The sequence below is a fragment of the Canis aureus genome, chromosome 14 (assembly GCF_053574225.1).
Source record: "Canis aureus isolate CA01 chromosome 14, VMU_Caureus_v.1.0, whole genome shotgun sequence".
Classification (NCBI taxonomy): domain Eukaryota; kingdom Metazoa; phylum Chordata; class Mammalia; order Carnivora; family Canidae; genus Canis; species Canis aureus.
In genome coordinates, this window is record NC_135624.1 from 63,985,298 (window position 1) to 64,012,685 (window position 27,388).

General features: G+C 36.8%; 1 protein-coding gene across 7 annotated transcripts in view; it reads left to right on the forward strand.

Annotated features, from left to right (window-relative positions):
* Positions 1 to 27,388, forward strand: part of SLC4A4 (solute carrier family 4 member 4) — a 343,869-nt gene that overhangs the window by 142,731 nt on the left and 173,750 nt on the right. For 5 of the 7 annotated variants that reach the window (XM_077848312.1, XM_077848309.1, XM_077848315.1 and 2 more), the window contains 3 exons: positions 5,888 to 6,048; positions 12,686 to 12,865; positions 24,217 to 24,312. In XM_077848312.1, coding sequence (XP_077704438.1) covers positions 5,888 to 6,048; positions 12,686 to 12,865; positions 24,217 to 24,312 — 437 coding nt within the window. The remainder of the gene's footprint in view (positions 1 to 5,887; positions 6,049 to 12,685; positions 12,866 to 24,216; positions 24,313 to 27,388) is intronic. The other 2 variants (XM_077848311.1, XM_077848310.1) reach the window with 2 other exon arrangements.

Sequence of the window (27,388 nt, forward strand, 5' to 3'; positions counted from 1 at the left end):
ATCACGCTCTGAGCCAAAGGCAGACACTCAACCACTGAGCCACCCAGGTGCTTCAACACTTATCATCATTTAGCATATTGCATATCTTGTTATTTTCTCTTTCCAATAAAATTAAAGTTCCATGAGGGCAGAAAGTTTTGGCTGTTTTATTCATCACTATGTCTCTAGTGCCTTCAACTACCGGGCATACTGTCCACAGTCAAGAAGTATGTGTTAAGAGAATTAGCTCCACCTAAATCCTGTTGGGAAGTTGGAAGGTGATTGTGCCTCCAGAAATGATTCATAGTTTTACTAATCTCTAGTTCCTGCAACGTACCCTGCTTAAGAACGTTTTTGCAGTAATTTCTGATTGCCACTTATGATATCCATTTTCTAGAGATGATAGGATTTTTCCTGCCATTAAAAATTCTCAAACCTATCAAACTAATAAAAGTTTAATACTTAGAAGGGATTGATTTTATAAATGAAAATGTGCAATGAATATTTTTCTGGCTAACTTATAAAATTGAGATCTTTGGTTTTTTTGTGAAAACCCCGATTCATAGACTGTTTTATTCCACAGAGAACTAATCCACTAGACTTCTCCAGCTATAGTTTCTACTGTGAGCCCACAGCCCCACAGGACACAATACCACCCCTTTTAATATTCTATACATTTTAGGTAGCTAATGATTTGATTTGACCAAAAATATCCTACATTGATTCTCAACATTACTGCAGCTTCAGTTTTAGTTAGGAAGTTCGGGTTATGCTCTGTCTCAAAAAATAGAGAATGGTTTCAGTAGTAGGAAAAATATCCCAATTTAAGTCTTGGAAGGCACAGTAGTCATGTAAAACTATGAACAAGGGAAGTCTTTATTTATATGAAGTTTGAAGTTCAGCCAACTCCACCACCACCACCCCTTTTTTCCACATCTTTCCCTTGCTTTTCCCCTTTCCTAAAAATTAGAACTTTTAATTTTTATTGGCTCTTCCAACATAAAGCACACATTGAAGACTGGGCAAAGGATAGGATGATTAGACCTGAGAAATGTATATGATCAGTGGAATGCAGAGAATACTCTTTCTTTAGAGAGTATTCCTGAGTGTTAGGTAAGTACTGACATTCAGTAATACAGCAGTGATCACAGTGGAGAATTTGGTATTAGTGAAGAAGTCTATGCTCTTTGTTAAGAATTTCTAGGTGGCTAGGCATTAGCTGACAGGTTCATGACACAAACTAGTGAAAGAATAAGTCATGGTCCAGCTTTGGTGTCGGCCCAAAGCCAGGATCAAGGGCTACTGCTCTTCCCTACCACCCTAAGCTCTTTATTTCTTTGAGACAGCGCTGCCTCTGCAAAAATGGTTATTGGCTCTCTGTCTTCCTTCAGTGAATATTCAGATGGCTAATGTCGGATTTCGCTGTTATAAGAATATATGTTAAAGGTCAGTCCAGTGTGATTCAGTTTTTTGTTGCCAAACCTGGGTAAAAAGGACCGTCACAAGTTCCAACAAAACAAGGAGCCAACAAAGGAAAAGGGCATTGATGTTTTACTTCTAGCAGGACAGCACAAATGAGCACCCATCTGTGTTTCTGCTTGGCAGACTGACCCAGCCTACCTCTGGAAAACCTGATTACAGGGCATGACCATCAAGCACAGACATGCATACTTACCCTGGGGATTTGGAGAGAGATTGTCCTTTTCCCAATCTACACCAACTTCTCTGTCTTTTCTCTGCTAGATTACTTTGGGACATTCCATTTCAGAACAAGTTTATTTCTTCTGTAAGAAAAAGGCTAAAGGAAATGGAATCTAATCATCTACATAATTACACGTAGTTACATATACTGCTTTGCAGTAGCTTTCACAGTTGATCTAGAAATCTAAGAGTTCTTTTTAAAAACATAATTTATCCCAGATACACACTAGCATTGGCTTCTTTTAGGTAATGAGGCACTTACTAGTTAGCAAGAAATATATTACTTTAATCTTATATAGTTAGGTTATATTCTAGGGCAAAAGTCATGTCTATTTTCCGCTGTAAAATTGGTATGTTTTTAAGTTAGAGGTCTTGTCTTTTTAAAATTATATTTAATCATATGATTGGAAAGTTGCAAAATTCAGTGATTCCCAGTGGGCCTTCTATTTCTTTAATAAACGAGAAAAATGCTGTTTGGTTGGCAGTCACTCAAGGTGCATTAAACTGAGCATGCTGTATTCTTCTTCGTCTAAGACCTTGAAATAAATAAACTTTACCTAATAAACTCTTCTTCCAAGGTTACAACAGTTTTGTAATTGCAAGCATTTAAAAACTAACTTCTGAAATTAATTTTCTTGTAACATGTGGAGTACCAAGACAAAAGGAAAAGTAGGAAACTTATTGCAAATATATTGTTATTCACAGTCACTATAAAGGGTAGATAGTAGCTTATATAGAATGTTTTTACAGTAAAAACGTCTGTTTTTTTTTATAAAGTGTAATTACAAGGTTTTAAGGCACCTTAACAAATTCATTGGCACTTGGGTAGGCTGAACTTTGGTACCTTTGCCTTAGCCTTTTCTTTAATGGGTTCTGATTTGAATTGAGTAATTTTCAGGTTTTTTTCAAATTTGTCCTTGATATGTGATGAGTTAGACATAGCATGTGTAGTTTCTGGAATGAAACTGCATGCAAACAATCTGTAAGTGGGAAACCCACATAAAACTTTATGTCTGAAAGCATACGTTGGAAGCATACTCCGTTCCTTGAACAATCAGAGCAATACATTTTAAAGGAATTTAATAGTCATTATCCCAGAGTTTCCCTTATGCTGTTAGCTGTGCTATGATATGACATCATCACAACAGTCAATATTTACTAACCTCAGAGTGAAAAAGATGCTAAACTGAAGTATGAGATAATACTTATCCCTTAGGAATGTAGATTCTAAGGAACTTGCTAGTTTTGAGATTTTACATTTTCATTCCTTTATGATTAAATCTTGACCTAAAGGACTGGTGTATGCCAGGAGGGTGAGTAATGCTATTCCATAAATCCAAGCTGGTTGGGATTTATGATTTCTAAATATACTGTTAAAACCTCTTTAAAATCATATTTAAGTCTAGTCAGCTTACCTACAATACAAACTATGGAGAGGAATGAAGCTAAAGATTGGTCACAAAAGAATGTAGTCATTTTGCTCCTTTTTGTTTTTTAAAGATCTGTTTACTTATTTGGAAGAGGGCGCCCACACACATGAATGAGGGGATGGCAGAGGGAGTGGGAGAGAAGCAGACTTTCCCCCTGAGCCTGGTGACTCAGGGCTGGATCTCACAAACCTGAGATCATGACCTGAGCTGAAACCTGAAGTCGGACGCTTAACCAACTGAGTCACCAGGTGGTTTTTTTTTTTTTTTTTTTTAAAGAAAATTTTATTAAACTTACATAGTTTGGACAATTGAGAAAGATGGCAGAAAAGACCCATTCTCACATATGGATGTATTTGGTAGTACAGATTTATGGCAACTGACAGGAAGGGGGTCTCATTGAGTAGAATTAAGAAGGAAGTGAAGGCTGTATAAAACACTCCCATTTACTGAGTTTCTAGCTGGCCTTTGTTATTTATCTTGGGTTTAATTTATATCCTATGATCTAAGATTTATCTCTCAGCTAATAAGACTTCTCTCAAGAATCAAAACAAGGAGTCACTACACTAGAGATAACATCCTTATATGTAATCCTGAAATGGTTTTATATACTATAGAAGCTTTTAATATACTAGAGTCTTATCTTGAGTAATAAATTATGACATCAAATGTAAATGTGACTGACTGTAATGTACATCTGAAATTAGTAGGATATAATTAATTATTAATTAATTATACATCAGTTATACTTCAGTAAAAATACTCTTCAAAAATTATTTTAAGTTTTTATTTTAATTCCAGTTAACACACAGTGTTATATTAATTTCAGGTGTACAATATAGTGATTCAACACTCCATATAACTCCTAGTGCTCATCATGACAAGTGCACTCCTTAGTCCCCATCACCTATTTCACCTATTCCCCAAATCCCAATTTTTGAAATAGTTTAAAATTATTTTTAAAATACATGATTTATGTAACAGTTATCAACAAACATAGTTAGAGATTGTGTGAGCAAGCCTGAAAAGATAATATACCTAAAGTTAACCAATGTAATATACACTGTAAAATGATTACTCTTGAAATAACCCCAGTCACCGTTTATCTTTTTGGCAAATCCATAGGATTCTTTAAGAGTATGATGTAAAATTGTTATTTTTCTGCCCTTTCGTTCTATTTCTGTGGAACTAATAGCAACCAAAGGGAAGAACTATTCATTTAATTACACACACACTCATGTGAATATTAAGGGTCTTTTATTCTCTCTTGGAATGTTTCACAACTACTTTTATAGGCAGACATGAGGTCCAGTTCTGAAGTTTTAGAATTTTGGTGGTGATGTGGGCTTTTTAACTTGTGAGGAAAATATGTAAAAATCTCCACTGTTTACATTTTGGGGGGATACAGAGGAAAGGAAGAGGGTCTGGGAGTTGAGGGTGAGATTGGAGAGAAGGTTACCATTGACATGTGGGAGCCCTTCCCGAGAGGAGTGCATACTGAGTTTCTGGATATGGCTAAACACTTCTGGATCACATGGGTATTGGGCTTGATTAAAATTCTAAAGTTTCTTTGACTCTGTGGCTGATCTTTTGATCTGCGTTCACTCTTGGTTCTACTAATGTGTTTTCTTGCCTCCTCTGGGGGTGGTGAGCAGTCTATAAATAATACCTTATGTAGAGCTTCCTCTGATCTCTGCCCTTTGTTCTCTTCTTTAGTGAGCTAGGTGAGCGTTTAGCTTTTTCTAGGAAAACATTTTTCAATTATTAAACCTTTGAGTGAAGAATGTAGGAAAACAATTTTTTAACCCCCTCTGTATCTTTTTCAATATCTTTCAGAAGATTTGAAGTGAGAGAAAGAAGCATTTTTTTCTTTGGGTCATAATGAATAGCAAAATGGTGATGCTTTTGGGTTCTCCTTTACCAGTGTAGAGAGAGTCTGTATGAGCAATACATGGGATACAAAGACTGTCAAATGTGTTTTGTTTTCATTTCCATTAAACTTTTAAAAAGTTGCAGTATATTGGGAAGTTATTGGAGTATCTGGAAGTCTTAGAAAGAAGGAGTTATGAAATTGGTTTGTTTATTCCATTGTTAAGGTTGATAGGAGATCTGTTATTGGAATCGATGTGTTGTTCCCTGAACTTGTGTATTTTTAAATGCATGTGGAGTGAGACTTGAAGGGTAAAGCTCCCATTAGAATCTCAGTGAGAATGGAACATGTGTCATCTGAGAAATACAAGCCGCACATGCTGGCCTTCTTTAAGTGTTGAAGGGAAATTTTATATTCATCCAAACACTTCATGCACCATGTTTTTCAAATAATTAAGATAAATATTGGTTTATAACTGATATTTCAACTTATATAAACTTGCCTTGTGAAGTCACAACAGAATTCTCACAATGGTGGTTATTTTTACACAGTGTGGGCTTTCATGGAGAATTTTGAAATGCACATTTTTCCTATGTTATTTTAAAAATTTAGCAAAATAATCATTCTTCAGGATTTCATGGTTACATATAGACAGATAAAAAACCAAGAATCCTTTGGATCATTTTGGTTTATTTTCTTTCTCTCTAACACCAGGGGAAGGAGAGTCTAGTGACTCTGTTTGGTGTATTTATAAAGGTAATGCAATTAATGATATAATAAGCTTTTAAGACTCCACCAAATGAGACATTTTGGGAGTGCTGGTGGGGGTGGAGATGGAGGGGTTGATGTAGCTATTTCCAGAGGAGGTTGGAATACTTTTAATTGCTGTTCACTAATCTCATGTTCCTAGGTGGATTAAGTTTGAAGAAAAAGTGGAACAGGGTGGGGAAAGATGGAGCAAGCCCCACGTGGCCACATTGTCCCTTCACAGCTTATTTGAGCTAAGGACATGTATGGAGAAAGGATCCATCATGCTTGACAGGGAGGCTTCTTCTCTCCCACAGTTGGTGGGTAAGTATGTTGTTTTAAGTTTTTATCATTTCTTTAGCTACCTGTCTGTGGGTCTCCATTAATGCAGATAACTTCTAGTGTAAAAAGAGTTGAATATTCTACATTTATTTTTGCTCTTTTTTATATTACAAAAATAGTAACATTTTTCTCAGAAGATTTGGAAAATACAAATATTGAGAAGAAAGTGAAAAAAATCTTCCATCATACTTTCATAGCCATTGGTACCATTGTGGCATGTTTCCATCCAACTTTTGTTTCTCAGTCTTCCCTCTCATGCTTTTAATTTTTCATGTTATTTTTTTAGTGGGATCATAATGTGTATACGTACAGAGTTGCATTCACTTCTACCTTGTAAGGTGAATATTTTTAATATAGGCTTCCCCCCTGCATCCTTGTTTATTTTAAACTGGAGATCTGGGGACTCGATTTCTAGAACTCTGACCTTGGACATTTGCACTAACCTTTTCTGGTCCTTACTTTCATCATCTGTAAAATAGGGGGCTTAAGTCCTATCTAAACAGGAAAATCATCTAGTTGCTGGGTTGGGGCTGATTTTGTAAGTGGAAGTCAAGATGCTTTAACTGTATGTCAGAAAGGTTGTGTGGGACAAGAGGCTGGCTCACCCTGGTGGGCTAGTGACTGATCATGTCACATGATGATGCTGATCATCAATCTACAACCATCACCAAGTCACGGAACCTCAAGGTGCAGGGCAGCATTGGTATCTTTGGTAATTAGTGTTGGTTAGTGAATGTGAGTGTACCATGTTGAATATCTGGGACACACATTACTACATTCCGAACAGGAGTATTGTTTTCATTTTCTAACAAAAGCCTGGTCTGAACTGCCTTATTACCCTTTGGATCTAGATGTGCTAAAGATCATGTTTTTCTCAAAAAGGAGTATAGGGGCTCTGTTTGGCTTTCCTAGGAAAATTCATGATCTAGATGACCGCTGGACCTGTATGGATGACCACACTTTCCCCAGGGCTCTGCAGGGTACCTCATTTGGGATTGTGGGGAAGAAGTGGTGGATTGCAGCCCTGTAGAAAGTGACCAGTGTAAAATTCTTGTGTAATTTCAGGTTTACTACAAAATTTCTTTGGATATCTATAGTCAAAAGGCTTACCTATGGCATCTGTATTTGTTTGTTTTAATTGACAGTGGGAAAGCTATAGCATGTGTATGGAAGAAAAGATTAGTTGTCGAATGAGGCATGTATCTTACTGATGTGTATGTATCAGATTCTTCTTCAGAGAACTGGTTAGTTCCATTTGCAAAGGAGTCCCATACATTTCATGAACTTGAGGTGTTTAAAGTATCAGTGGAGAAGGGGTAAAGGCTAATGTGAAGATACTGGATGGACAGAATTAACTAGTTCATGCAATAATTATTCAGCAGTGGTGCATGAGCTTCTGCGATGTGCCAGTCATTGGAATTAGGTTTGCAAATCGGTCACTTTGTAGATGGGATAAGTTACAAATCCACATCCACATGGTGGGAAGATAATGTAGGAAATAATCTCTATGTAGAATTTTTCATATTTGACAAGGCAAGTTAGCTGAAAATGGATATATTATTGTGGGAAAATGGATATATTATTGTGGGAAGATCAGCCCATCTCCAAAGACAGAAGCAAACAGAAGGGATAGTTTTCTGGGTGATTTGTTTTATTGCAAGGGAGTTTGTTATTAAAAAGAAAAATCGTGGTTACAAAAAATCTGTCCAGTTTTGGAGTGAGAATTGCAATTTCTGTGTGTTCCGACTTTAAGAACTAATCTGGAGCAAAGATGTCTGAAATTAGACAAATTGAAAAAACAAGTCAGAACGCATGAATGCTGGGTAAAATGAAAGTTAAACTTGTGACTGGGCAAGATATAGGCAATCTCAGGGGAGTATATGTATTGTGGCTTAAGGGTCACTAGAAAGGTTCCAATATTAAGAAAGAAGAACTTGGGCTTTTCTGTAAAACTGTCTTTGGGATCTTTAGTATCAGAAAGAGCCATCTTAAGGAGTTTCTGCTCATCAGCAATTGGCTAGTCTTTTCCATTCTCTAGAAGACAGAATCCCACTTTATATTGGAGCTTTGTTAGCCAATGGCCAGAGAAAGAGGTTCTGGTATTCACTAGATTTTTTTTTTTTATTTTTTATTTTTTATATTCACTAGATTTAAGAAAGGTTTATTAAGCATGTTAAATTCTCACTTTAATGTTCCATTACTTTTTATTATCAGTTGTGGACTTTTTTCTCTAACCATTCCTATTTACTTTTAAAAATGTCATTATATTTTAAAATTAGATACCTAACCAGGTCACTTGGAAGTGCTGTCACTCTCATTCTAGAGCTGATAATACATAAAAACAATTCAAGGCAAAAAACACACATTAGAAGCAGAAAGAGGAAGGAAGGATGGAGGGAAGGAAGGAAAGAAAGAAGGGAAGGAGGGAGGGAGGAAAGGGATCAGATTTGCAGGAATGGAGAGAGTATGTTTGAAAGAGTATAACTGAAAAAAATATTTAAAAATCCTCAAAGAATCAAAACCTTACAGAGGATTAAAACACATGAAGGCCAAAAAAAAAAAAGCGCGCCCTAATTTCATTTTAAATGACAGAAATGGCACAGTGACTTGAAGGGTTGTGGTCATTATTTATTTAGTTATTTAAAAATCCTTTTCTAGCAGAGGCTGAAGTGGTTGTTTTGTTTTGCATCATGCCAATAATTCAGAGTTGAGAATTATGTACAGCTACATCTCTAAGGTGCATCTACCCTCCACCCCATTCTTATCTCCACAAAAGAGAAGAGAAATAAATAATAGTGGGTGTGATCATACAAACAAACAATAGCGTGATTTGTATCTTCCTTGCAGTGCACCTGCTCCTCCTGCTCCGTGGCCTGTCTCTGAGAGGCGGCCTCCGTCTGCAGGTGCAGACTGTCACCACGTGATTGCTTAAGCAGGTGCTACCTCTCATCTTTACACGCAGCTTTCAGCCTGATCCTGATTCTCCTTGGGGCGTCTCCATGTTTTCTTTATGAAGAACCCCCTTTGAATGTTAATAAAAAATTTTATCTTTAAAGCAACTAAAGGATAAAACAATATTTTCATGGATTATTTTAATAGCTTGATTATTACTGTCATTGTTATAATCCTACAATTAAAGAATGTCATTCCTACATGGAGGCAAGTGCATGAGAATTTTCCTGCCCTCCTAAATTAAAAGAAATTATAAGCCACCTCAGGTATTTTATTATGATGGTGAATGGGTTAGGAAAGCGTAGCTCTATTTTTGGAGTTCTCATTTTTATATTTAAAGGCATTCCTGAGCTGTGCATGTTGGCAGATGTGTTAGTCATGTTGTTTCTTGCTTTTAACACCTTTTATATTTTCAAAATGGCTATGTATTTATTTTTTATCACAAAACTAATGAACATTCATTTTTAAATAATCCAGAAAAATAGAACACACAAAAATAAAAATGCCACCATTTACAGTTACCCTCCCAGCAGTTTTTCTGCACATCTCTATTTACACATATGAAATTTATTTTACAAGTGGGATCATACTATATATAACACTTTAATCTGCCCTTCTTAACTTAAAAACGTGAATTTCTTTCCATGTGATTAAACATAATTGCACATGTCATTTTAATGGCTGCAAAAATATTTAGTAATCTATTACTGAGCATTTAAGTTGCCTTTCTAATGGTGAAATATTCAAAGAGTTTGAACATATTAAAGGGTTTTATGTCATTTGCCAAAGGGCTTCAAGTAAGGTTGTACTAGTTATGGCTGCCATGATCAGTCTGTGGGGTTCCCTGTGGCACCCATCCTTCACATCAATGTGGATTGCTCTTTTACATTTTGCTACTTTGATAGGTTTCAAAATCTCACAATTGGTGACATTTATATAGATTTACTTAAATTGCCCTTGTTAGTCCTGAACAAGTCCTGAAGTTTAATATTTCTTGGGCCTTGTATTTCTTTTAAAAATGTTTCTCACTTTTGATCATTTTTTGGTTGCATTCTCCATTCTTTTGGTTTGCAGAAGCTCTGGATATAGCAACAAAATAATATATTTTTTTGGTCCAGAGCTTCCTTTTTTAAATAAAGAGAAATACTGTATGATATGGAAAAAGATATGAATTATGTGTTGGAAAACCTGGTTTTACTTAGTGGGGGGTTGTTAGGCTACCTCGGAGGGCAAGTCACCTCTTTTGTCTTTTGCCCTCTCTTTTCCCATCTGTACAACAAGAGGTTGCAAACTTGGTGTTTCCTGAGGTTTCTTTCAGCTCTGCTCTTATCTACAGTTGGCACGTTCTCTCCCGATTGGTAGTGTTTGTGGAATTTTGAACACTGAAGGCTTAATTTCAGTGTAGCTGTGAAATGTTACTGCCCCCACTTTCCTTGAAAGGTTTTGTAGTTTGTGCTTAAAAAGATCGCTGTAATGTGGGCCGTTTTATGGAAACTTAATGAAGGGCATAAGCCACACAGATGTCTTAACCTGTTCTAACCGGTGATTTCCAGGCATTAGTAACAGAGGGTCGGCTGTGTGTATGTACAGATAGGTTTGAGATTACAAGGGAAGGCAAGTGTAGAGGGAGGCCCTGCCAGGAAGGATAGATAAGAAACACTTTAATCCACAGCCCTGGAATTATAGTAGGAGCTTGATAACATGTGCCTCAGATATGCTGGGGCTGTTTGTTTATTTTTATGGTTCTTCTGTAAAATGGACCTTCCACATTGAATAAGACTTCAAGGGAAAGTAGAGTTGCACCTAATTATTTTACTGTGGAACAGATCAGTAATTATAGGATCAGTTCTGAGAGTTTCACTGAGAAGGGTTTGTGCAGTTAAAAACATTCAGAGCTAAAGGCCACTCTCAAACCAAAACATTCCTATGGGAGAAACTCTTCCTGCCTTGCCCAAGCTCCCCCACCAAGTGGCCCAGTGTTATGTGACATTTATAGCATCTGTGTTAGACATGGGATGGAAAATCCTGGGTTCAGCCTCTGCGTGGCTCCCAAGTAGTTGCTTGTATACTACGTAAGTTGTCAGTTTCTAGCTATAGGCTGTAGGGCAGGTTCTGCGAGTGCTTGTGATTAAGATGGTCTTCTGGGAGGCACAGTTGTGACCCAGCAGAGACCCTAGAACATTTGTAACTTCTTTTAGGAGATGTTGTTATCCTACCAGTTCCCATCACTTTTTTTTGGTCAGACTTCTGCAAGAGAAGAACTTTTGTTCCCATCTCCACTTAAAAAAAAAAAAGATTTATTTATTTACTTATTTATTTATTTATTTGTGAGAGAGACCCTGTGGGTACAAGCAGGGAGATGGGCAACAGGAGAGGGTGAGAATCTCAAGCAGACTCCACGCTAGCACTGGACCCTGATGCAGGGCTTGATCCCAGGACCCTGAGATCATGACCTGAGCTGAAATCAAGAGTTGGACACTTAACTGCTGAGCCACCCAGGTGCCCCTCTCATTTCCACTTTTGTATACTGGGAAGTTTGCCCAAGGGGAGAATGTTGAGGTGCGCTAGATGCACTCATATACCTGAAAAGGTAGGCGTGGGATCCACTCATTGTTCTGGTTCTGTGCAGGGGTGAAAGCTCCACCTGTGTACAGTGGATGAAGTAATCTCCTGCCTTGTATAGTTTCTGTTATGATTTGGCCAGAACTCTATTCTGGACAGAGGAAATGTCGACCTGTTATGTGATGTTAGAGAAGGATGCACCAGGCTACATTTATGCCATTCTGCTGACATGCTGGACTTGGGAGCAAGAGGATTTCTTCTTTCGGAGTAAAACTTGTCCTTTAGCAGAGTCACCCATGGAGCAGTTTCTATTAAACACAGTTATCTTTTTCAATTAAAGCCATTCTAAAAACAAGAACTAATAGAAATGACAACTTTTTGTAGTAAGACTGAAATTTTATATAAAATTCTGGTCACTTTATATTTTAAAATGATTACTGGAATATATTGAAAAGGCTTTTGTTGGATCCAAAGAATAGCCTCCCTTTTTAGAAAAGATGAAGGCATAGTTTTGTATGTTAGTGTTTCTTTCATTGGATTGATTGGTGTTCAAATAACCTGATATGGGCAACAGTATTGTTTTCCTTTGTCCTATTTTAAGGAAAATATATCATTACAGAGAATTGGGAAATCATCTAAAAAATTAATAATGTCATTATATTAAATTTTGCATATCTCTTCAAGTTTTTTTGTATAATTTATATTTCTGGCATACTTGCTATGATAGAGCACATGAAATTTTTCTAATCTTTTTTTTTACTTAATTGAAAAAATGTAAATTACTGACTTACTGTATTACTCATAGAAGAATGTGATTAATGTGAATTCACTATTAACTGGGATTGGATAAAAGAGGACAAGATGATTCTTCCTCTCCAAACATATAAATTCATAGTGGAATATTTATCTCTCTCTCATTAACACCAGGATCTTTGTGTCCTGTATCTTTATCCTTCATACAAAGGGGAAAGTTGAAAATTTGGGGAAATAGCATATTGATAGTAAGTTTGAAGGTGATGTCCGTAAAATCAGAGTAAAAAATTAACGTTGTGATCTTATAACTTAGTTTTGCTTTTTGTTTTTGTTTTGCTTGTTTTTGTATCAGAGATGATTGTTGACCATCAGATTGAGACAGGCCTATTGAAACCTGACCTTAAGGATAAGGTGACCTACACTTTGCTCCGGAGGCACCGGCATCAAACCAAGAAATCTAACCTTCGATCCCTGGCTGACATTGGGAAGACAGTCTCCAGTGCAAGTAGGATGTTTACCAACCCTGATAATGGTAATGCAGGGCCAAACAGCTGCCCCGCTCTCTTTCCTGTCTTACTCACCTTTACTCCATCTCACATCATCTGTTGTTTTTACCCCCTCCATATTTCTTCTTTCCTCAAGTTCATATGCCACAGCCATTTCCTACTGACACTTTTACCCAGTTGGGCAGGTTTGCAGTCCTGTTGGAAAGATTTCAGCAGTTACTAAGGCTGCAGATGCCAAGATGCCTTGCTTGCTCCATATACGTCTATTCTGATTGACTGAGATGGTTTGGTAATGTCACTATGATGAAACAACTGAATATTTCAGAGGAGTCATCAAATTTGTTTTTTGAGTATATCAAGGAAAATACTTTTGACTTGGGGATGTGTAAGAATACGGAGGATAGACTAAGATAGGATAAAAAGCTCTGAATTCTAGTATCATAGAGTATTTGCTGGGTATGGGAGATGGTGTCTACTCTATAAATGACTATTTATCCAAGTAAGGCTCAGTATTACATTTATTACTTAATAAAGTCTAGGCCTACAAAAAGAAAGAAAAAGAATCATCTACTCTTTTGTTATATAAAAATGATGGTTTGATGTGAGAATAATTATTCAAGGTGGTATACTACCCCATTATTTAGTAATAGGAAAGGCACCGTGTCTTATTTATGCTTTGTTGCATTTAGCAGAGTTTTCTGTAAAGTATCTATCTTTTGTATCATTGTCTTTATTTCAAATAAATTTCATGGCTGCCTATAATCTGAGAAGGGAGAAGCTAATTTCCAGGAAGAATGGAAAATGAAAGCATGACGGGAAGTGTTGCTAAGCACCGGGCTGGTAGAACCGGGTCTCTCTCATCCCACCCTGGTCTTTTTTAGTACAAGAGAAATGAGTAGGTAAGGGAGCATCAAATTCGTTGCCTTCATCTGTACTTTCAGAATAGCATAAAAATATTTTGCTGTGGAAAAAGTGGACTGAATGAATTGTATAAACTGAATTCTAACTTGGTCACTCCGTTTCTGGGAATTGAATTTTCTGACTTGATATTAAAACGAATGGTTGGCTCAAAGAGAGCATACTGTTAGCAAATTTTCTCTGGTGTATTTTTGAACCATTCCATTATTGTAGTTTCTTAATGAGTCGTTAAGTAGCACCAAATGAAAAGTTCAGTTTTATTGAATGACTTCTACATTGATTTAACTGCTACCATAATTTTTTTAAAAAGCAAAACAATTTATAAATAAATACTTAAAATAGAAGTGCTCCTTATGAAAAACATTCACAAAAAGAAGAATCTAATCTAGAATATTCCTACTACAGTTTGATGGTTCTATCATTACTTGTCATATTGCTGCTGATGGGAAATGTTTTATTTCTTGTATATGTCCTTTGTTTCCTTTTTGTTTTTTCAATTGTATTTTTGAAGGGCTTAATGGCTGGAAATGTTATGGGATGAACAGTGGGTTACAACTGATGTCACAAATACTTCATTTTAAAAGCAGTCCCTGTTCTTTAAATTAGGGCAACTAAAGTAAAAATCTGACTTTTATGGTTTTTTTTTTTAAGGTTTTATTTATTTGAGAGAGAAAGGGAATGAGGGAGGGGGAGGGGAAAGGGGAAGAGGGAAGGAAAGAGAGAGAGAGAGAAGCAGACTCCCCGCTGAGCAGGAAGCCTGATATGGGGCTCTATCCCAGGACCCTGAGATCATGGCCTGAGCCTAAGGCAGATGCTTGACCAACTGAGCCACCCAGGTGTCCCTTTTATGTTTTATTTTTTATCCTCTTCTTCATTTAAATGAAATTCCATGATTTGGAGATTAATTTTTTTTATCATGAAGTTGGTACTTATTGTTAAAGAAGCAAGACACTGCATTGTTTTCAAACATTGCTATGTTTGCAAAGAGAAGCGGAGTGGAAATGGCAGCGTAAGGGTGCCTTCTACCAGTTTGGTCTGAGCTTTGTTTTCATGAAGTGCCAGGCAAAGTAGAAATTAAGAACAGATGGATCTTGTAGGCCAGTACTTTGTGCTTTAGGAGAAAGTATTTGGATGTGGAATACAACTGATAAGTTGACATCATCCAGCATTCAATCTTTTATCCTATCAGTAGATCTTTGTACTTCAGAGCAAAGTTGAAATTGCCTTTGTCATTCACCTTTCACTTGTGAAATGTTATATATGCTGGGCAGAAAGCAAGTAGGGAGGGCAGTCAGTTCTTCCTTTCCAGCTCTTCAGCTGATCAGCTTACACCCTGAAGCGTGGAATATGATTAGGCCTTATTAAACATGTTATTATTGGCCTTTGTGTTACTTAACTCCTTTTAATTATCCAAAGGTGAGATTTGACTTTGAGAGATTCTATAGTAATGCCTTTCACGTACCTCTAAGGTATGTTCTTATAAATTATCAGATGGCAAATTTTTGTTTCTTTTAAAGACACTTTTTCTTACCTTGCAAGTTTACACAGTTACCTCGATATGTTAGGGTTTAATTACTTGATATCTTTAACAACTATGAAATGTTCTTAGAATAAATTTCTAAGACAAAGAATTATATAATTGTGGCTACTATTTTAATAAACGAGAATCTTCTATCTATTGTTGGAGCTAGATTCTAACACTGTATCTGCATGTAAAATCTAGATAAACCTCAGCCACTTTAATATTCCAGTATAGGCTAGAGATTAGACATTGCTTGCTTTAGTTATGATAACAACAGTGCAATTAATAGCTGAAATTATGGAGATACTTTAGGATTGGGATTTTTTTCATTTCCCATTGGTGTGCTGGAGCTACTTCTATTTATGCACAAGAGCCAATCAGGAATTTTGCAAGCCAGCTGTTTAAACACAGCTACTATTAAAAATTAAATTATGTATACATACAATTAAATAGTGATATTAAAAACAAAGATAATTACTCAAAATTCATCATTTCCTACTTATTTTATTGCAGTGTACTGGAGTTTATACTCTTTAGGTTATCTATTGTGTATATATGGTGGAAATACTATAAATTGGTATGGAGTCACATCTTCCCAACTCTGTATTCAGTGACTTCATTTTGGTAGCTTAAAATAAGCTGTGGTGGTAGCATTTGCACCATCGAAATCAGTGAATTCAAATCAGGACTTGATTTATTGTTGCATCATTTGTTTATAGGCTTTAAAAGTGATGGAGAAAATGCTAATAATGCAGATTAAATTTAAGTGTACAGTGTCTATGGCCATTGTGTAGTCAGTTTGAGCTCTTAACAAATTACCATACACTGGGTGGCTTAAACAATAAGCGTTTATTTCACATAGTTCTGGAGGCTGGGGAATCCAAGATCAAGGTGCCACAGATTTGGTTCTTGGTAAGGGCCCTCTTCCTAGCTTGTAGATGGTTGTTTTCATTGTATCTTTTACATGGCAGAGGGAGCTCGATCATCTTTCTCCTCTGTCTTTTCATAAGAGCATTAATCCCATTCAGGAAGGCTCTGCCCTCATGATCTAATTTCCTCTCAAAGGCCCCATCTCCTCCTATCATATTGGGTGGAAGGGTTAGGATTTCAACATATGAATATTGGGAGGATAGAAACATTCAATCCTTAACAGCTTTTAAAATGTGAAAAGCAGAAAGAATCCATCCAGTAAATACCTGGCCAGTATTCAAAAATTATTATCCAGTTTTAGCAGAGGAGTCACCACATCATTGAGGAATGAGTGAAGTCTGACATATGTCTTCATTGTTTCACTTTTGTCCTACTTGTTAACATATATGATAATGGATGTTCAACATGGGTGTTGCAACTATGTTTGGTTTCCAGTTGCAACAACAAGTTGGCTACTGCCAGAGGAGTTTGGTAAAAATTAACAAAAGCATTCTATGAGAATCAACTGACTACATGCAATATACAACAGAGTATTATATGTTTTCTTATTATGTATATGTGTGTGCCTGTCCTTTATATCAGTAAAATTTACTATGCACACACACACAAAAATGCTTTTTCTCTAGAGAGCTGGTCTTCTCAAACATTTATTATTAGCAGCATACCCATTAACAGCCCACCACTGTCTTTCCATAGCTAAAGATTAACTCCCGTTTTTTAGGGTTCTGATGTAGCTTTGGGTTCAAGATAATTTAGTGTTTTAAAAAAGAAAGGAAAAACATTTTTAATTGTAATAAATCAGGAAAGAATCAGGCTAGCTTCCAAGATGTTAATTATGATGAAATTACGACTTGTCTGAGGCATCTGTGAATTTTGATAGACATGTCTGCCAGGTACTAAATTTTAGGCAAGTGATATAATTTCCCAATATATTAATTGAGGTGTTTCTGTGGAGTTAGTGTTAGGTTTCCATTTCCTCTGGTGTTAGATTTCCCTTCATCCACTCTTTTTCTTACTATTATTTTAGTTTAAGCCATATGAAATTGCCATTTTGTAGGTAAAATAAAGTTGACTGTCAGCAATTTCATAGAGTTCAACTTAATAATTTGGTTTGAGATATGTAGGTAATCTATATTATTGCAGTTTACCATGAAAGAATGACATGTAAACCTAGGAACTTTCCTTGGTAGTATTTAAAAATCAAGTAAGATATATTTCATTTGCTTTTTATTAGAAAGTAAAAACAAAGTTTATACTTAATTGGTATGTATTCAAAATATTTAGTAAGATGTTTATGACAAGGTTATCTGATAACTGTTTTAAAGAATCATGGTTTGTAGGATGATCTAAAAACATCATTTACCACTTAAATGGATAGTTTTGATATGTAGTGTCTAAGCTTATAAGAGATGAATGAGACCTGATTTAAGGACAAAGACCAACTAGGAACCTTAATTTGAAAACTCAGCTTGTACTACCTCTGTGGAAATTTGGGCAGTGCCATCATCAATTTGTCCCTGTTCTTTTTTCTCCCTGGCTTCTTCATTTTCTTACCCCTACACTATTATAGAAACTTTTTCCTTACCCTTCATTGTCTGTGAGTATGCATGCCCTTTATTTACTGCAGTGACTTTGGTTATCCAGTTAAGCCTAGACTATGAATGTCATTTTTTTCCCAATCCAATTTCATGACCCCATTTTTCTTTAGGTTTTTTTTTTTCAACAGAAAGTTAGAAATATAATTTAGTACTTAGTTTCCATGCCTGTAAAACAGAGATAAGGAAAATTAAATGAGATAATATAGGTAAAATGGTGACTGGCATGTAGAAACGAAACAAATCACTCCACAAAACACAATTAAGGAGGAAAAATCTCATATTGAATAAGTGGTTTGTGGAATGATATTTGTTCTGTAGCTTATTATTTGGGGAGAGATTCAGGATACAGTACTGAGTTATTTCTTCTGCTCTTTGGTACTGGTAGCTAATACCAAATGGGATATGAGAGAGGAAGAAGCCCTTTCCCATCACAGCCCCTTACAAAGAGTCTTTCTCCCTCATTCATTTTACTCTTTGCTAAATGACTATCAGGGAAACCCTAAACCACACTGAGAACCCAAGAATATAGCTGCTCCGGCAGGTAGATGAGGCGTGAGGAGAGGTGTCACCTCCAGAGCCAGGGCAGCTGGTTCTTAGGCCTCACACTGCTTCCCCCATGTTTTTCCTGGTGCCCTGTGGCCTCTTCTGTATTGATAAGGACCCATGGCTTGTTCCTGATTGAGCCTCTGGGTTTTCTCTCCAGTTTGGCACTTTTTTTTTTTTTTTTTTTCCTGTCAGATAAGAGAAATGGGACCTACTTGCTCCCATCACTTGTTGCCATCACTTACTTTCTCCCTGGATCCTCTTTTCATTGTTACCAGGCAGGATGCTACTTCCTCACTAGCTCTCACACTGCTTCTTCTGACATAAGCACACAACAGCTTTAGATATTTTAAAAAGTGTAGTCTAGTGCTGTTACCTACAGTAGTATAGACTGTAGTTAGCAACATAGAACAAACAATGGAAAGAAATCAATTTTTTTTGTTAATAGTAATTCTAGGCTCCATTGAAATGTAAGTGGAATTAGCTAGGCTTTTGTTGCTTTGGATCTGATTTGAGATTAGGCATATTCAAGCTATTTGGTTTGGATGTTAGATCAAGCTGCCTAGATACTGGCACACAGTAGATCTGGCTGGGACCACCGCCAGGTTTGGCAGCTTTCTCAGTCCCTTTAGAAATTCTTAGCTTTTGTCTGGGTTTTGGATTCTGGTTTATCCCAATTGTTTCTGGCTGGGTTGTTCTACTTTGCAGCCTCCCCCTTCCCTGTTCCCTTGAATTCAGACCTGGTCCCTGAATCAATGGGTAGGGCAGGCGCTTCCCTGACTTCCCTCAGATGGTCTGCTCCTCTGAGGCAGGCCATCATGTTTCTCCAGTTCTGAGATGGATCAATCAACATTTTGTTTCTCAGGCTCACATCACCTTAAAATGAGAGTCCTCTTCCCAGGTGCCTTTCTGCATACAATCAGTTCTCTCCAAAATCCAACAGCACACATCCATCTGTTTTGTTCAGGGCTCTAATTCTGCGTTCATTTGCACAGCACAGATGAGTGTCCTGGCCAGAGCCCAGTGAATGATCAAGCTTTTCTCAGCCTTAGATTAAATGAACCAATCCATGGAAAGTTTCTAGAAAAGTGCCTCGATATTCCTTGATAATGGTAACTTACTAAAAGCAGTATTTCTAATTCATCTATCAGATACCACTCTTAGTTTCTTTCTCTTCCCTAGGCAGGTGACTGATCTTCCAGATTTATAATATTCAGATCTTTTAATAAAATAACACATTTTTTTCCCAATAGTCTTTGTCACCCAAGTATTTGGTAGTCTGTTCTGCTGTTTATGGTAATGAAGAGTCAGGCTTAAGGGATATAACACAAGTGTTTCATTTTTGGCTTTATAATCTTCTTGGACACATGGTGCCACCTTTTCTAAAGGCTTTGTTCTAGTCTTGGGCTAATATTTAGTAGTAGTGTGACTTTGAGCAATTTATATAATATCCTTGAACCTTGATTTTTTTTTATACCTGTAAATAACGATAGTAATATCTTACTCTAGTTATGCCATCAGGAGTAGATGAGATATTTTTGTGATAAGTATTTAAGAAGTATAATGTGAGATACCACTGTAAGGAATGGCTATTCAGAAATATTTAAAGAAGATTTAATGCCTTTCATATTTAAAACCAAGGACAGAGACTCAATTCACCACCAGTATTTTGTATTCTGTTATTTTTTTGTGCCTCTCAATTTTTTTTCTCCTACTCCTTCAAAAATGAAAACATTCTTGGAGTTTTACTTTTAATACTGTGCTTTCACTATCACCTTTAGAGATGCCAAATGATACCTAATGAAAAAAAATACCTAATGAGGTGTCACTTTTGGCTGTAGATTTTCAATTAGGTTATAAAGATTGATCAATATATCTGAGTAATGACAATTGTTATCTATCAATAAATAATATATAACAAGATGTTACCATGAAATAAACATATTTTTAAATTTTATTACTTGCCAGTCCACAGCCAGGGTTATAGATGGAGTAATGGAATGGAATAATTCTCTGTGTCATACCCTACTATACAGGGAAAAGTGATATACTTAAAGGGCCCTTAACTGATTTTCTGCTGCCACCCCTGGGTAATTGTCTTTCTGGAGATACTTGATAGAGTCACTTTTGTGAAGTCCTATTTTCCCCAGCCTCATCTTTCTCTAAAGAGAAAGATCTGGGACCACATCCTGGTCTCTATAAAAGATAAATAGTAAAGGAGAGGGAAGGACAGGAAAGTGTGAAAAAGAAAGGAATGGGAAGAGGAGATGTGAACACTATGGACTTTGGGAAGACCCTGTCTTCCCAAAAGAAAAAAGAAGGAATAAAATTAATGTCTGCCAAGAATGATTAAGCATGCCTCACCTACTCAAGCCTAGTTTTGGTACAAATAGCAAAGGGCAAAAAGAAGATCTGTTTAGGTTTATGAACCCAATATCTTAAAAAGCACATTTTGATTTTCAAGTTGAATTAAATTAGGACATGGTTTCTGTCTTTGGTGTTTTCTAATACCTTACAGGATGCTGAGCAAAAGAAACATCATTCCATCATTGATATTAATGATAGTAGCAACAGTAATATCTCCTATTAATTGAGCACTTATCATATACCAGGCATTGTCATCCATGATGTTTCTAATGTATATATCATTTCCATTTGCATATGAAAAGCCTGAGTTCAGAAATGTAAAATAATTTGCCTAAGCATAAAAAGATGGAGGAGCCTAGTATGTTTAATAACCATATGCAAATTAAACTGCAAAGGGTAATGAGCTTCTTCAACCATAATTATTTCCTACACATCAGTTGAGTCCACGTCTTTTATTTTGTGTAATCTTGTGATGTTGAGGAGATCTGGAAGTCAACCTATGTATTGGTTATATAGGCAGTTGTATAGGCAAGGTCGTATAGGAAGGAATACACTCCAAACTTGGCAGTTGGGTGTCTTTTTATTGGCTTTCCAAATGGAGATTTCTAGACAACATATTTCATAGGTTTACAGGTGAAATGCAGCTATCCTCTTGTGTTGAACTTTTTGACTAAATAATTGTGGAATGCATTATACATGCTCAGTGACTGCTTTTTAAAAGTTTTTATTAAAATTACAGTTAGTTCCCATATAGTGTAATATTAGTTTCCAGATGACTGTCTGCACATCCAATATTGCAATCCTAAAAGAATGCTAAAACTTGAACATGAGTAGAATTTATTTTTTCTTAATAGGATTGTTAAGAATGCATTTTGCTAGAGAGATATTTTTGGTTTATATGCATGATTCAACTAGGGACACCTTCACTTGAGCAGATTGGGGTTGATGGTTTTGGACAAGTTGATCTCAAGGGTAATGTGAAGTCATTCAAAAAACTCACCACACTGTTTTCTACAGTCTAGATATTGGAAACTATCACTCTGAAATGTTTAGAGCTGTAGATCTTTAGATCTTTCCTCATCAAGTCACAATAATATTAACCAATTTCTACCTTGTTTATGCCTGGAGTCAGGCAAAAGTGATTTAGAAGAGAATGTGTAAGATGATAGCAAAGCCAAGTTGTTTATTTTATAGCTTAAGTGCAGAAGAAGTACAATGGAAGCATTATCTGGGAAAGGCGTACGTACTATGTCATTATCATGGTATAATTATAGAAAGTTCGGCTCCAGCTTTGGGAAGGACTTTTCAAAATTGTATCCTTGAAAAATTTGTGCAGAGAAAAAAACATAACATGAAAGGGTTACGGAATTTGTATCTCTTCCTGCACAGAAGTCCACAGAGGGTCCAACAAATCAAAATGTTGGAATTTGCCAACATAAGTAATGGATGCTGTGAGCCTCCCAGTTTTCATGAGAGTAAGCAGCCAGATGGCTCCAATCAGCTTTGCTAAAACACAGGTGCCAAGTCTCTATGGGCAGTTTCATTTTTCATGCCTGTCTTTGGAGCCAGGTTCTTTGCTGGTGTGTGTGCCAGGCTTCATTCCACTGTCCCCTTGATGGTGCTGCTCAGCGTCATTGGAGGCTGTATCTGCAAAAAGGAGTTTCCAGCTTTCACTCCCCACAAATAACACACTGACACCTTGGGAGGAATAGAGGAAAGAGAAGATGTTGGAGAAAGTTAGTTATCAGCACCTGAGTTTTAGAGCAGCTGCTGCCCTCTTGTACACACTTTCCAGGTAAGCCCTGGTATCAGTGATAAAGTTTGGGTAGCTTCACACTGCTCAGAAGCTGAAGAATGTGGACGTTCCTTTGAGTTTACTTTGTACTTGTCACCTCTGTCAGTTCTTGTTGACCTGGAATTTCAGTCGATCCTTGCTCAGGCCTTGATAAATGGCTGGAGATGTCCCACATCTCTCATTTCCTTTAGCTAAGTCAGCTGGAATATTGACTCCTTAAGCAGATCACTCAGCTGTCAGAAGAAATAGGAGGTGAGACTTGGTCAGTGTAATAGTGTATGTTTCTAATTGCCTCCTTCTTGACAAAAGTAATTTTGGAATAATCTCAACTGATTCATTTCCCTTTTTTCATTTTTCTTAGTGCAATAAAAACTTGCAAAGAAGTTCAGTTATGGGAAACAATTAAAAATTCAGATTGCAAAGAGAAGACATCAGATTTGCCTCAAACAGGTGCTGGCACAGATGGCCTGCTCACAAGTCCTGGCTTTATTTACAGCTTTTAAACACAGACAGATAAATTGACAAAAATGTTTCTAGATTTTATAATGTGCTGAATGCCCAAATTTGGCCATAAACTTACATTAATTTGTAAATGATTCCATTCAAAATTTGACCTCCCAAGTCACCAATAGCCTTAAAAAGACGATTTGTCTGCCTGGTTATTTGTATACTTGTGTGAATACATTATCTAATCTTTGCTTTTGGTTGGATATGCTTTGTTGCCTTGATTATTTACTATCTCTAGTATTAAAATTCTCTTAAATTGTATGTAGTCTGATGGTTAGATATTTCCTACCTCAATGTTCCTTGAAGGACAATTATGCTGCCTATTTCTTACTAGCCTTGGACTGAAGTATTTGATGAGAATAGCAGAATAGATGACGTGAAGCTCAAATGAAATTATCTTGAAGCAGAAGTTTGTGATGCTCTTCAGTTGATGAAAAATATCTAGAGGAACCATACTATGTATTTAGCTTGCATCGTTAATCTTTGATTTGGTCTGAGATTTGGCATGGATGTGCTGAATATTAAAATTATAGTAAAATAAGTATTAAAGGGTACCAGAAATTGAGCATGCATTTCTGAATTGGTTTATATTAAGGTGTTGATTCATCTGTATCCCAGTCTCATATTTCTGAAGGGCTGAAAAACAGAGGCAAACATAGAGTTCTGTGTTCATCAAGGAAACTATTTCAGAAGTGGAAGTATGAAATGTTGCTTTCTGCCTTTCTGTACAAGATCCACTGGAGGGTCTGTAGGGTAGATCATAAGAAAGCTCCTTACTAATGCCCCCTGTGCTTTACAAAATTGTGTGTAACTTCCCTTTGTGTGTGCTTTTGTGGTGCAAAATTATTAACGGTCTTGATCTTACATCTTAAGATTAGCATTTGTTATGTAAATCTTTCTTCTGGATACAATCCATGTGTGTGTATCAGAACTGAGCAGATCATTCAGTGGTACTTGGAGAGCTATAGTGATTGAATGTATTTTTTTCAAAGCTTTTTCATTATTTGTTGGGATTTGCTCTATCTAAGGGTCACGGGAGGGGGTATGTGTGTCAATGTAATATGTCACTGTTCTTCTTTAACTCGCTTGTGTGATTTGCTTTAGTATTTTTTCTTCTTAATTAATGCTTCCATCCTCATCCTTGCTGTGGCTGCTCATGTGTCCTCCTCCTCCTGTCTTCTGCTTCTGACACTAAAGCCCGCAGCCCGCTTGAGAACTCAGTGCCCTGCCTAGCAACCCGCACCTTGGACGATGACCCCCGAGTGCGGCGCACTCCCAGCGTGGGATGGCTAAGTAAGTCCGTGGCTGGGGAGGGCAAGGATGGTGGCGATGGTGGGATGTGGGGGGTCACAAAGGCTGGGCTCATGGTCACTGAGTGGAGGGCATCCTTAAGAATGCCTGAAAGGAGATAAGCCGTATAGATTCCTACAGTTACTGATTTTTCCTTCTACCGCCAGGGAGTAACAGCAATAATGTATTTTCTGGGTCATCTGCCATCCTGAATTCAAGCTGAGTACCTTGGAAGGCAGGGGAAAGAGTTCCAGACTCAGGGTGAGAGGCCTGTCACAGGTAGCGCTCCCTTCATAGAATGCATCTTGGAGCCTAGGTTTCCTAACGGGGGGTGGGGGTCCATGAGGGGTGGGAGTCATGATGCCGGACCTCTTCCTTCAGAAGATTGTGAAGAAGATCACTTGAGATGAGATCTCTAATCAAAAGCATTCAAGTGTTGGGTAAGAGGAAGAACTTACTAGGTTAATGGTCTTTAAAAAAATTCAGATTCTCTTTATGCGTAAGAGGCAGTAGGCTCCATGGATATAAGTTAGAATCTTCTGGGTTTTTTTTTATTTAAATAAAGAGTTCATCAAAGAGACAGGATTTATTATACCTAAATCCAAAAAAGAAAAGAACATGCACGAAAAACTATATGGACTTTTTTCCAAATTTGATTATATGGGATACACATTTCTTTCAGTTGTCAAGAAGCCCATCCACAATGACATCATTAGGCTTTTAACTGTTTATTATCATCTTTCTTATAATAAACCCATTGATTTATGCTTTTTATTAATTTAACAGGAAATTTCACTTTCCTGGGAAGATGAGATTTCTTTCTCATGTCTTAATGGGGGAAGTTTTGGCTCATCTTAAAATAGTGTGTGTTGCACTACATGCTTCCAGGGCTTTTCTTGGAGTTAACTTGATGTTTTTGGAAACTCTTTTGATAATTTCTGTGTCCATAGAGATAGAAATGTATGTGCTGCGTGTCACTACATGCCAGGCACCGTGAGAGGCAGGGAGTATTTAGAGATAAATGAGTCCCTGTCCTCAGGGGACTGCCTTTCTAATAAAGAAGGCAGGACACAATGGGTAGAATTGTATAAAATGTTAAGTGAAATGACTGAAAATCACATACACACACTTAAGATTATGGAAATATCTGCTTGGCCTGGGAGTTGTGATGGTAGAAGAGGCTTCTGGAGGAGATGATTTTAGGGCTAGATCTTTAAAGGAAAAGTAGGAATTGGGTGTTGGGAGACTAGGACAAAGGGACCCTTATTCAACTCAACCTTGTAATCATTGCTGCTATGTCTACAAAGCTTGAATATTTATTCTTGAATAATAATAAAAGTTGCAAACATTAACTTCTTAACTTTTCAGTAATAAACCCTGAGCTAAGTATCTTATGTGATACCATTTAATTTTCTACACCATCCTGTGAAGTGGCTATTGTTACCCATTTTTTAGAGATGAATACATGGGGCTTAGAGAAGTTAAGTAACTTACTCAAATGATACAAATCTCAAGTGTCTAGGGCAGGTGTTGAACTTCCTCCTATGGTAGTTTCATGAGTAATATCTCATTCAACTTAAAGTACAGGAGATTCACATGGTTATATTGCCAAAGAAATAGGCTGACTCCACTATGCTATGATGTTCTAACACTCACATGATTTTCTCTGCAAGTATCATACATTCATTCCTTCTAATAATTTTTTTTTTCAGTGATACCTCTTGGGCAAAAATACATTTAGGTATGAAGTTTAGTCATTGATGGAGTTTGGAATCAGGCAGGATTGGGTTTGAATCCTTGCTGGCTTCCTGACTTTGGGCAAGTTACTTCTCTACTGCAAATTTGGGTTTCTCAACCATAAAAGTGGGTTGATCTTACCAACATAGGTTCGTTGTGAGAATTAAATTAGAAATATGTAAAGTGTTTATCATATTTCACAGCACTCAAAAAATCCAACATTACTGTTACTAGCAAAGTGCTTATCGGAATTGCTCAAGAAATTGTAGACCTTTTATCCTCTGAAAGTTTTATTTATTCCATGTCAGGGATCTAGATTATTGCAATATTGTTGTGGATAAAGCTTCAAGGAGATTGACCAAAACGTTCAGTTTGTTGATGATGGAAATACATCAACTAGTTGGAAATCAGCTTTAGGTCACATCCTGCCTGGGCCAGTCCTTCTAAGAAAACACATTTTAGTCATGAGAGAGGATTCCTCTTATTGTCTATTTATATGATATATTCTCTCCTTAAATAAACAGCTTTAATTCGTAATCTCAGTCACCCTCCCAGGGCTCCCTATTACGTACCACATCAATTCAATAAATTTAATATACACATATAGATGGTCTGCAGCTTAATGATAGTTCAGCTTACCATTTTTCTACTTTAGGATGGTGTGAAAGTAATACACGTTTAATAGAGACTGTACTTTGAATTTTGAATTTAGATCTTTTCCAGGCTGGTGATACGTGGCACAATACTCTTCCATGATGCTAGTCAGTGGCAATGAGCCACAGGCCCTTTCAGCCATGCAATCACGAAGCAAACAACCACCACACATGTAACCATTTTGTACCCATAAACCGTTCTGTTTTTTACTTTCAGTACAGTGTGCAATAAATAATATGATATTCACCATTTTATTAAAAATAGGCTTTGTGTTAGGTGATTCCATTAGATGATACAATAGGCTATTGTAAGTGTTCTAAGCACATTTAAGGTACACTAGGCTTGATGTTCAGGAGTTTGGGTGTATTAAATGCATTTTGACTTACCATATTTTCCATTTATGATGAGGTTATCAGGATATGACCCCATTGTAAGTTGAGAAAGATCTGTAATACATAATAAAGATGTGCAAAGTGATACTAAATTCTGCTGGTTGTACCTACCTATCCAATTTCATTTTCATGTCTTCCCAGTAAGAACCCCTAGTCTTATCAGCTGTTCTTTTTCTTCTGGCTTATATCATGGTAAGTTCTACTTCCATGCTTTAGTTGATTCCTCTGCCCTTCCAGGAATGCCTTTTCAAGTATTCCTATCCAAATGTATTTAGTAGGGTCCAAATGAAGTGCGG